Consider the following 12,143-nt stretch of genomic DNA (forward strand, 5'->3'; position numbering starts at 1 on the left):
CATCATCACAGCCTCATAACAAGAAATGTCCCTGACTTAAAGAGATGATAAATAACACCTTACAGAGTTTCCTTACTTCGATTCCTGGGTTTTCTTTTACGCCTCAAGACTGAAAGAGCATCACAGTCTTTAATCTAAAACTCTGACGTGGTGACACGGCCAATCGTAGCTCACCAGTATTATCATAGATGCAACAATGGGAGCCATAATTAAAGTCAGTGGCCTCAGGTGAAATCAAACTCCAGGAAAAACAAGTGACGACTATCGGATAGTTACTCACATGGGAATTGTATGTACAATCTGTTTTGAATGTTTGATTTGAAAGCAGAATGGAAACCTGTATTGGGGATCTTTGAAATGTGTTCATTTGTAATAATAAAAAGCGAGTAACTATAGGTGAATGACATATAATCAATATATAGCATAATGTTCAAACGTTTGGGGTCACTTTCAGCACTGTTGTGCTTATTAAAGAAGCAATAAAATTGGCCTTCATTAGACCAGTGCAGTATCTGCAGCATCAGCAACGGTTGGTTCGATTACAGGCTCAAACTACCCAGAAAAAAATAACTTTCATCGGAAACGTCAGTGTATTCTTGTTCTGGGAAATGAAGCCTATCCCATGCAAGAAATTGCCAAGAAACTGAAGATCTTGTACAACGATGTGTACTACCCCCTTTACAGAACAGTGCAAACTGGCTCTAACCAGAATAAAAAGAGGAGTGGGAGGCCCCAGTGCACAACTGAGCAAGAGGACAAATACATTAGAGTGTCTAGTTTGAGAAACAGACGCCTCACAGGTCCTCAACTTCATTAAATAGGACCCGCAAAACACCAGTCTCAATGTCAACAGTAAGGAGGCGACTCCCAGATGCTCAACATGAAAAATTACTTAAATACTTTAGATTAAATCATTAGTGTGCATTACATCATTAATATACAATGAGTGTAAAGTAAAGGACTGAAAGTTTTGCACTGGAGAACTCATTTGTGAACTACAAGAAATGCAAATATGACTGCCTGGGATTTCAGTGGCTGGGAAAAACTCCCTAAGAAGGCCGAATTTAAGGAAGAAACCTAGAGAGGACCCAGGCTCAGAGGGGTGACCAGTCCTCTTCTGGCTGTGCCGGGTGAGATATTAAGAGTCCAATTGGAATAGTTTATAAATGTCTCTGGGCTAAATCCAGAGTCTATTTGATTTTAGACTAGGTCAAAAGTATGACCAGGTGGACAAGGACAGGGACAGCAACGGACCTCCCAAACCAGGTACTCTACAGCATAGGCGCCGATTTATGTTTTCCTCCGTGGGTGCTCATAGGCGCACGCCATTTATATATATATATATATATATATATATACACACACCTATATATACCTATATATACACACCTATATATACCTATATATACACCTATGTATACATATATAAACGCACTACGCACACCTATTCATTTACTTATTAATAAAGCCATAAAGTAGATCTTTCAAAATTTACCACTTATCACAAATACAGGATTGGAGATGAAAAGTTTAACTGACACGTAGGTCTAACCGCGATCAGTTCGTGGGAAATTAATGTTTTGCGCTATTATCTAAATATCGATAAAAAAAAACGACACATATAGTTTCTGGGAGTTTCTCCCTAATTTCTGCTACGAGTTTTTGATAGTGGCATTTTTTCATCTGAGAAACGCTGTGATTGGTGGGTAGGGAGCACCCGGAGCAAGCGACTGGTTATGTCGCTGTCACTAACATCGACATAACCAATCACAGTGTGACAGACGCTTTACATATCACCAACGGCAAGTTTAATTATAAATGAATGTAGCCTACTGGCGGACTGGCGGTCTGGCACACGTGGGTGCTCGTGCTAGGTATTTTCGTGGGTGCTCGCTATTTTCCGTGGGTGCTCGCTATTTTCCGTGGGTGCTCGAGCCCCGGAGCACCCACGGTATCGGCGCCTATGCTCTGCAGGTGTGAACCAGGACCTCATCTCCTCCTCAAATGTAAATCTATAGGAGACTGGGAAAAGTTAGAAAGTACATTCCTCATATCCCCCAGCACAATAATATAGCAGCTTAACACCTTGGAACTGAGACGGGGGGGTCCGGTGACACTGTAGCCCTACCCGGGGGAGGCCCCGGACAGGGCCCAAAAGGCAGGAAATCAATCCACCCACATTGCTAGGTATCAACCAAAGGGACACCCACCAACCGCAACCCCCCTGAATGAGGGCCGAGTATTGCCAGCAGCATACAGCCCAATTGCACAAGTGCGCAACAGAGAGTCAACAACAAGACAGTGACTCTTCCCCCGAAAGGCATTGGAGGTAGGGCATATCAGTGGCGCCGAGAGCCCACCTGGCAAGACAGCAAAGGTTGACAGTATCAAGCCTACTGGTCACCTTCACGCCCCCGGGCCAGGCTACACCTAATTATAAACCGTGCTGTAGAGATGAGTTTTTAGTAGACACTTGAAAGTTTGCACTGAGGTTGCATTTCTAACCTTAATTGGCAGATCATTCCACAGTAGTGGAGCTCTATGAGAAAAGGCCCTGCTGCCAGCTGTTTGTTAAGAAATTCTAGGTACAACTAAAAGGCCTGCATCTTGCGATCGTAGGTTACATATAGGTATGTATGGCTGGATCATTTCAGCAAGGTAAGTAGGAGCAGGTCCATGTATTGATTTATAGGTTAAGAGTAAAACCTTAAAATCAGCCCTAACCCTAACAGGCAGCCAGTGTAAGGACGCTAGGACAGGAGTAATGTGTTCAAATTTTTTTGTTCTGGTTATTGTGCTGATCGCTCTGGTTATTATAGCAGCCATGTGCAGCACTAATTGAAGTTCATTTATTAATTTGTCTGGATAACCAGAGCGAAGAGCATTGCAGTAATCTAGTCTAGAAGTAACGAAAGAATGGATACATTTTTCTGCATCAGTTTTTGATAGAAAGTTTCTAATTTTAGCAATGTTTCAAAGATAAAAATAAATAAACTCTTGAGACATATTTTATATGTTCTTCAAAGGAGAGGTCAGGGTCAAGGGTAACGCCAAGGTTTTTTCCAGTTTTTTGGGATACAACCATGCAGCCGTCGAGGTTCACAGTGAGATCTGCTAACAAAGCTCTTTGTTTCTTGGGTCCTAAAACGAGCATGTGAGGTGATACGGTCATTTTTATTTGTGAATAAGGTGGAGGAATGCTTTATCTTAATAAGGTTGTTTTTGTTAGCACTACGTTGTTTAACTTTTCTCACCCTGGAACGAGTCAAAGTGGCAATAGGTAAAGCTGTACTAACTACTCTGGCTATGCTATCGACAGACTCCACTATGCTAGCAGGCTGGCTAACAGCCTGTATACATTCAGTACAGCCCACTGTGTCCCCCTCCCATGCATGTTTAGCCTGGGCAATGATGCCCAGCCTGCCGCCTCCCTCTTCAACGAGCTCAACTGATTCTGTGCACGGTTTAAGGCGACTACCACCATCCATTCTGGAAAGCTTGCTGAGTACCAGGACGACTGCACTCCATGTATAGCCATGGCTAACATGAGGAAAGCTTTCAAAACAGTGAAGTTTCAAGTTTTATTTGTCAAATGCACATTTGACTGAAATAACCACTTGTTACAACCGAGGTATGCAGCAAAGCATTTGTGAAGCCACAACACGCACAACCTTGAGGCGGATGGGTTACAACAGCAGAAGACCCCACCGGGTACCACTCATCTCCACACAAATAGGAAAAAGAGGCTACAATTTGCACGAGCTCACCAAAATTGGACAGTTGAAGACTGGAAGAATGTTGCCTGGTCTGATGAGTCTTGATTTCTGTTCAGACATTCAGATGGTCGAGTCAGAATCTGGCCTAAACAGAATGGGAACATGGATCCATCATGCCTTGTTACCACTGCGCAGGCTGGTGGTGGTGGTGTAATGGTGTGGGGGATGTTTTCTTGGCACACTTTAGGCCCCTTAGTGCCAATTGGGCACACTCGTTTAAATGCCAAGGCCTACCTGAGCATTGTTTCTGACCATGTCCATCCCTTTATGACCATCATGTACCCATCCTCTGATGGCTACTTCCAGCAGGATAATGCACCATGTCACAAAGCTCGAAACATTTCAAATTGGATTCTTGAACATGACAATGAGTTCACTGTACTGAAATGGCCCCCACACTCACCAGATCTCAACCCAATAGAGCATCTTTGGGATGTGGTGGAACGGGAGCTTTGTGCCCTGGATGTGCATCCCACAAATCTCCATCAACTGCAAGATGCTATCCTAACAATATGGGCCAACATTTCTATAGCATGCTTTTAGCACCTTGTTGAATCAATGCCACGTAGAATTAAGGCAGTTCTGAAGGTGAAAGGGGGTCAAACACAGTATTAGTATGGTGTTCCTAATAATCCTTTAGGTGAGTGTATATATATATATATATATAGCCAGACAAAAAAATAAAGCAACAACAAACATAACACTACTCTAGCAGCAGGTTTACAAAAGTATTTGATCCCCTGTTGATTTTGTTCAATTGCCCACTGACTAAGAAATTATCAGCCTTTAATTTTAATGGTAGGTTTATTTGAACAGTGAGTGACAGAATAACAACAAAAAGTCTCAGCTTGTTACCCGTATAAAAGAAAACCTGTCCACAGAAACAATCGATCAATCAGATATCAAACTCTCCACCACGGCTAAGACCAAAGAGCTGTCCAAGGATGTCAGGGACAAGATTGTAGACCTACACAAGGCTAGAATGGACTACAAGACCATCGCCAAGCAGCTAATATAGCACACCCGACTCTATTCATTTAGTGGTTATTAATAAATGACGCTGCAGTTAGATGGGGATAGAAAACTATCAGGTCAGTGTTGGAGACCCTGAAGTTTTCACAAAATTAGCAATGTTTTGGAAATGATAAATATCAATGTAATAATAAAATCTATAAAAATCTACTTAAAAAAATAAATACAGTGTATGTGTTTTTAGTCATTCCCAAATGGACAACATACTACAACTAACAACTTCCAACTATTACTTTCCTCATTAGATTTGAAGCTCGTGCCACAAGAGTAATGGTCTCCGTGTTTACATTTTACGTGACAGTCTCGTCACGACGTTGTGGGTTTTGTTGTAAATATAAGGCTGTATTGCTGTTTGTGTATTGTGACAGTGTGGAGCACCTGAGATATACTGTCCAGGGGGAACAGAGAACAGCACTCATGTGGAACACTTAAGCCGTGGAAGACCTATTTAACCTGGTAGTGCTTCAACTTTTCATGTCAACAATTATTCATTTGTAGTCTATTTATCTGGCGATATATTTATCTAGTTGAATGTGTTTTTTGCATATGACATGTCCATCCAATCTTGTTTAGGTAATGTTGGAAAGCTAGCTGGCTATAAAATTTAAGATGTTTACTTGCTTGAATGTGCTTCTACAATTAGCTCACTATGATGTCATCTGTTGGTACATTATATTAAGTAAAGCTCATAGTATATGTACATTTACTTTGCAGTTAAAACTTTTTTTAATTCTGTTAACAGAAAATATAGCTAACATAGATCTGAATATGTATGAAATTGAACAATTCGTTATAATATATAACTATCATCTGACTGGTGATCAATATAATGCTGTCAGCTGGAGTGTGATTGAAGCTAATAATAAAACAGCCCCATCGCTGTTAATTAAGAGAGGAGCTGCCCCTTCAGGAATACTGTTTATCTGCTACTGCTAACACATACATGGCTGCGTAGAAGAGATAAAAACTTGCTGGAACGTTTAAATAAACTTAAACAAGGGAGGGGTTGGCTTATGTTGGAGATCGATGGTAGCCAATGTTACTCAGTATATGTTAAAGAACATAGAAAAGCATTTTAAGGAACTTTGTCGATCCTTCTAATCTATTCTATTCTCCCCTGAAGGTTCTCATCTCCCCTCTTATTGGCAAATGGAGAACCATACATACCCTGACTATGTTCTCCTGCTGGAGGGGTTAAAGGTCACTCAAGATTCCTCCTACCCTGCCTTCATTGCTTTCCTCCTTATCTACATCTTCGCAATCATGGCCAATTTTGGCCTCATAGTACTGATCTCCCTGGAGAGAAACCTACACCAGCCCATGTATTTCCTCTTCTGCAACCTGCATCTTAATGACATAGTTGGGGCTACGGTGGTGATGCCTCGTCTTTTATTGGACATTTTGACCACTGCTCCTGAGCGCTATATCACATATATAGACTGTGTCATTCAGGCATTCTGTAGTCATGTTTATGCTACGACTTCACATACCATTTTAATGATAATGGCCTTTGACAGGTATGTGGCCATCTGCAACCCACTGAGATACACCACCATCATGAACAACAAAATGGTGATCAAGTTGTCTGTGTCTGCCTGGGGCGTGGCCATATTCTTGGTGGGGATTCTTCTGGGGCTCACCATTCGTCTGTCACGATGTAGGTTGAGCATATTTAACCCATACTGCGACAATGCCTCCTTATTCAAGCTCTCCTGCGAGAGTGTGCTCATAAATAACATTTATGGCTTAACGTTTACTGTTGTGTTGTTTGTCACGTCCATGGGAAGTATCAGTCTCACCTATCTGTTGATCGCCATTGTGTGTCTTCGTAGCAAAAGCAGTACTTTGAACAGCAAGGCCTTGATAACCTGCAGCACACACTTACTGGTTTACCTCATTCTGCTGGGATGTGGGTTCACCATTATCATCCTCCACCGCTTCCCAGCATATGCAGACTTACGTAAACTGTGTAGTGTGCTGGGTAGTGTGGTCCCTACCTGTGTCAACCCTATCATATATGGTTTACAAACTAAAGAGATTAAACACATGATATTTACAGTGTTTCACAGGGCCAATGTGGCCGCCTCATGATGATGTGTTACATCTCAAGTTCAGCACATGCACCAAACCCTTAGACCGGAAGTCATTCATTGTCAGTGGAGGATTACAGAACTCTATGTTGGGAATGTTACTCTGGTGTAAGTTTCATTTTTTGGCGCTGCGTGCTTTCAATATTTTTAACTTTGTTTTTACAATTTCTGGCCAAATGAGGTGCAACAATCAGTTAATAAAATACACATACAGATTACGGCTTGTTAATTGAAAAACCCAATTCAGCAATTATGATATTTCAAGTAAGACCTAATATTAAATATTGAGATATTTAAAGTAGCCAGCACATAGATTCCAGTGAATTACATGTGTGGCAAATACGTAAAATGCAGAAAAAAAGAATGACAGGATAATAACATGTATTGTACATACTTTGATGAGAACTGCAATATGAGGCATTCATTGAACATGACTATGGTGTCTCCTCAGCTATCACTTGAGGGATCCGAGTTCTGATGAAGTGAGGCATATTGTTGGTAGAGAGCCCTTATTTCATTGTGCTTTTAGTACAGGAAAATGTTTTACTTATTCCTTCAGCAGAGCAAATCAGAAGACCTAACAAATTGACATTTATCTTTAATAATTTATTCATTAAATTTTTACATGCAAACCATCATATAAGAGCATTTCTTCTTTTTTACAATCCAGTTTACTATCCAGTTTTTTTTTTATGTAAACTTCTTATTTTCATTTGGGATGCTTAGAAGGAATTTAAAAAAAATAAAAAAATAAAAAAATCAGTGAATACACTTTTATATATGTGTGATATTTTCTTTATATTTAGAAATTAAGAACAACATAAACCACCTAACAATTGCTCAATACCTTAACTTTGGGGTTAATCAAAACAAAGATAATTACATACAGCTCCGGAAAAATTTAAGAGACCACTGCACATTTTTCTTTCCTTTACAAAAAAGTCAAAAAGGAAACTTTTAAGTGAGGAACATAAGCATTCAATTTGCAGTGGTCTTTTAATTTTAACCCTTCTGTTCCTCACTCAAAACCTTCCTTTTCAACTTTTTTGAAAAGAAAAAGGTGCAGAGGTCTCTTAATTTTTTCCAGAGCTGTATGTCATACAATTCCATTAATACTTTGTTTTTCCTATTAAATCATTAATTCACAACATGTGTAAAGCTGGATAAATAAAGATGAAGTTGTTCTGCTTTCCGAACAGTCAATCATAGATGTGGTAAAGAGGTCAATGGAATACAAGTAATGGGGATAGAAGGACACCATCTAATAGTAGTAGACAGTCACAGGCACAGAAAGTGGATACTCAAGTCAGATTTAGATAAGTTATGCCTTAATTGCTGCATTACATTTAGAAGTTGCCTTTTTCAGATTTAGAATAAGTGACTGCTATGGCTTGGACTATTGTGTTAAGTGCTTTTTGGTCAGTACGTTGGACGAGTAGCTTGCACCAAGGTCATTTTGTTGATATTTTTGTTGCTTGCTGGTGTTGTAAAAAGGGCTTTAAACAATACATTTAATTTTACAATTTGACTTATAGATTAATGTGTTTTGTGCCACGACATTATGTTGAGTGTTTTGCAGCCCTGTGGCAAAATGTCTGTGTGTGGGCAGAATGCTCTCTTGATGGCATCTCTCAGCTCCTTGTTCCTCAGGCTGTAGATCATCGGGTTCAGGAACGGAGTCAGAACTGAGTACAGAACCGACACAATGATACGCACCTGCAACAATAAAACAACAATAATATACAGAGCACACAATGGAACAATATTGACCTGCCCCCCCCACAAATTTTTAGTAATCACAAAGTTACACATCATAATTTTTTATCACATTTCTTACTGTTATTTTTACAAGGTACAGTTAGTATGCTCAGAACACATTCATATTTGCAACAATGAGCTGGGAGCAATTTGGGTTAAAAATTGTACTCAGTAAATCAGTAGATTACCATTAGATTACCATGCTGCTTTAATAATATACAGCTCCAGAAAATATTAAGAGACCACTGCACTTTTTTCCCTTTCCTTTCGAAAAATTTTGAAAAGGAAGGTTTTGAGTGAAGAACAGAAGCGTTCAATTTGCAGTGGTCTCTTAATTTTAACCCTTCTGTTGCGCACTCAAAATCTTCCTTTTCGACTTTTTGGAAAGGAAAGAAAAAAGGTGCAGTGGCCTCTTAATTTTTTCCGGAGCTGTTTCATTAATATTTAGGAGTCTTGCCTTTTCATTTCCAATGTGTGCTAAGCTAATTTATTCATACTTTACAAAGTTAATAAGATGGATATTTTTGCAATTCGAGTTGGCATTTGAAAACCAACGGGTGTAAATTAAACCTAAAGAAAAGTAGAATGAATGTCCTTTCATACTACGTGGAAAACAATAGAAAATGCATTTCTAAAGTGCCAAATATTTCTAAAGTGGTTGTTCTGACCAGTAGGCTACTTTGGCTCTATATTTTTTCCATGCTTTTGTTAGTCATCCTTCCCCTTTACTGGAAAACCAATGGACCTTCTGAGTTCAAAAGAATCCACTGAATGCACTGAGTGTAACAATTAGATTGAAGCCCAAAATGGTTTGGCTGTTGTATTTGTTTTCAAAGATGACAAATTCAGGATGTCATTTATTTTATGTAAGCACAGCCAAAGACCCAAAACACCAACCATCAGCCTAGACCCCTGCTTTTCACTTGGTTTCTAAATCACATACAGCTTCAGAAAAAAAGAAGAGATCACTGCACCTTTTTCTTTCTGTTCCTCACTCAAAACTTTCCTTTTTGACTTTTTTGGAAAGGAAAGAAAAAGGTGCAGTGATCTCTTGATTTTTTCCAGAGCTGTGTTTGTGGTTTAAAAAAATAAAATAATAATTATCACCTCACAAGAACTTCTCATACTGATAAACCACTGATTCAATCTCAGATTCAATCAGTGCAAAATGTGAAAGCCTCAGACAAAAAAAAAAGTTGGCATCACAGAGGGGAATTATGCACAGGAGCAGCAATGTTGACATGCCAGCATGCAAACACACAACTGACATGAAAACAAAAATTGGCAAAGGGGGAACGAGTAGGAAGATCTGGGTCACCTCTGGAGAGATGTTTCCCACACGGTAGGAGATGTAGACAAATGAGGCAGAAGTGTAAGATATGGAGACAACTGTCAGGTGTGCAACACAGGTAGTGAATGCCTTCAGTCGCTGGGTGGTGCCCATTTTAGCGATCGCCATAACGATGAGGATGTAGGAAATCAGGATAAGCAGGCCTGTGGTAAGTAGTGATATCACAGCAGAGGAGAGCGACACCATATTTTCCACCTGTGTGTCCCCACACACCAGAACCCTCAGTGAGGACGGGTCACACCAGCAGTGGCGCACCACATTGGGTCCACAGTACGAACGCTGCGTTGCCATGGTAATTGCTGGTAAGGTGAAGAAAGCACCGAAGGTCCACGCTCCGACAATGAGGAGCAGACGGACAGGGCGGGTCATCACGGTGGTGTACCGGAGAGGATTGCAGATGGCAACATAGCGATCGTAGGCCATGACAGTCAGAAGGGCACGGCCGGTTGTGGCCATGTGAATGAAGCAGTACATCTGGAGGAAGCAGCCAGGGAAGGACACAGTCTTTAAATCAGTCAGGAAGCCTGACAACATGTTAGGGATGGTGACCGTGGTATACACCATGTCTACAAAGGACAGGTGGTGGAGGAAAAAGTACATGGGGGAGCCCAGCTTCGGGTCAGTCCGCACCTATAGGAAGACAGAAGAGTAGTATTGCACAATGATGTCAGATATTGGCCTAGTTTGTGACTCAAACCATGTAAACACTAAGCTGTAACGTCATAAGATTGAAAATCCTGGACAGTAGTCTATAATCCCTTAAGAGCAAATACTCCATCAACAGTCTTGAATGAAACCTTTTAATCACTTTCACTTAATACAACTCCTAGCCTTTTCTGTAATAACGTTACTGTGATCTCATGTAGGTGTGAGTGTAGTGTGTACAGCACCAGGTAGATGATCATGCTGTTTCCTCCTAGTATTATGGTGTAGGCCAGCAGGAAGATGACAAACAGGACCATCCTCTTCTCTCCCAGACTACCCAGACCTTGGAGGATGAAGAAGGCAACAGAGCTGGGCTGGGTGTTGTTCATAGCGCTGTGCCAGAGGGTCTGCTAGGATCAGAGACAAACCTGCAAGTATTTTCTAACATAAAACATAGAGATGTCAGTGCCAGGAAAAACATGAATTATGTCATACGATACATAATTTAGTTGTCAAATGAAATTTAAAAGTGTGAAAAATGTGTTAGTGTTATTTCCTTGTCATTGCTGATTTAGCAATTTATATGGGACATTTAAATCAGGATTTGAATAACCTTTTAATTAGCAGTACTGAGATTAAATTAGTTGCAAAGCAATGGCTTTTACAGTTGCAGCCATAAAATTCTAATGTGTTATTCAATGTAAATGTTCTGTTAATCTGATTAAATCAAAAACCAAAAGTTGCAAACCTAATATTTACACTGAAATGTTGTAATTAAAAATTATTTTAGTGTTTCTTAGAGAAATATTTTCAGACAAATCCACTTGATAAATAACAGTAACAAAATAAATAGTGTTGTGAACACCGCCTACCTTAGTGATTGCCGATCACTCACACTCAGAGCGTTATGCTGAGCAGCTTCTTAAATGCAATGAAGAATTATATGTCTCTTCCTTCCACAGGGTGATACCGAAGGGACTAAGTGTTAGTTACCTAGTTTGTATGTCTACAAAGTTAATTAACACCGTTCCCTGAAAAAATGAAGCAAGGGAAAACCCCAAGGCAATGTATGTTTACAGTAAAGTCTAGCTTTATTTGATCACAGACAAGTAATTATAAAAAGCTAGCTACTTCGTTAACCCTAATTAGTGAAGGCTGTGTGTATGATTGTATGGCTTATGTAGGTATTGCCTCATTAGCTACAAACAGGTGTTAAAGGGATAGATTCATATTTGAGTAAAATAACACATACCTTGCATTTTTCTTGAAGGCCCTTGGAGTTATTTTTCATGACAAGCCATTAGTCACCTGTAACCCATGTTAAAATATGACATAAGTATGAATAAATAGTTTAAAAGCATAAATAAGTTGAAAAACATAACTTACCTGGTCGGGAACTGACAGGGATTTTATGAGAACTAAGCCACACCGGTTTTAGTCCGTTTTTTTTGGTGTCGGAGCGAGGATTGGTCTGCAGCGTGCAGGCGTGCA

General features: G+C 40.0%; 2 protein-coding genes across 2 annotated transcripts; one reads left to right on the forward strand and one right to left on the reverse strand.

Moving 5' to 3' along the window:
* The first annotated feature begins 5,957 nt into the window (after positions 1-5,957).
* Positions 5,958-6,899, forward strand: LOC109615920 (olfactory receptor 8U9-like). Its single transcript, XM_029120659.2, has one exon. The coding sequence runs from the start codon at positions 5,958-5,960 to the stop codon at positions 6,897-6,899; it is 942 nt and encodes a 313-aa protein (XP_028976492.2).
* A 1,535-nt stretch (positions 6,900-8,434) lies between these two features.
* Positions 8,435-11,645, reverse strand: LOC105007225 (olfactory receptor 1052-like). The gene is made up of 4 exons (XM_029120658.2): positions 11,525-11,645; positions 10,898-11,093; positions 9,975-10,637; positions 8,435-8,614 (listed from the first exon to the last, which is right to left on the reverse strand). The coding sequence occupies exons 2-4, from the start codon at positions 11,039-11,041 to the stop codon at positions 8,435-8,437; spliced, it is 987 nt and encodes a 328-aa protein (XP_028976491.1). The 5' UTR covers positions 11,042-11,093; positions 11,525-11,645.
* Positions 11,646-12,143: the final 498 nt, after the last annotated feature.

The sequence above is a fragment of the Esox lucius genome, chromosome 7, assembly GCF_011004845.1.
Source record: "Esox lucius isolate fEsoLuc1 chromosome 7, fEsoLuc1.pri, whole genome shotgun sequence".
Taxonomy (NCBI): domain Eukaryota; kingdom Metazoa; phylum Chordata; class Actinopteri; order Esociformes; family Esocidae; genus Esox; species Esox lucius.

Excerpts from the sequence above, each read along its gene's own strand:
- LOC109615920 (XM_029120659.2), top strand. The coding sequence starts at position 5,958 with ATGGAGAACCATACATACCCTGACTATGTTCTCCTGCTGGAGGGGTTA.
- LOC105007225 (XM_029120658.2), bottom strand. The coding sequence starts at position 11,041 with ATGAACAACACCCAGCCCAGCTCTGTTGCCTTCTTCATCCTCCAAGGT. Across the intron at positions 10,638-10,897 it reads ACAGCATGATCATCTACCTG|GTGCGGACTGACCCGAAGCT; the intron begins GTGCTGTACACA and ends GTCTTCCTATAG. Across the intron at positions 8,615-9,974 it reads TGGGAAACATCTCTCCAGAG|GTGCGTATCATTGTGTCGGT; the intron begins GTGACCCAGATC and ends TTATTGTTGCAG.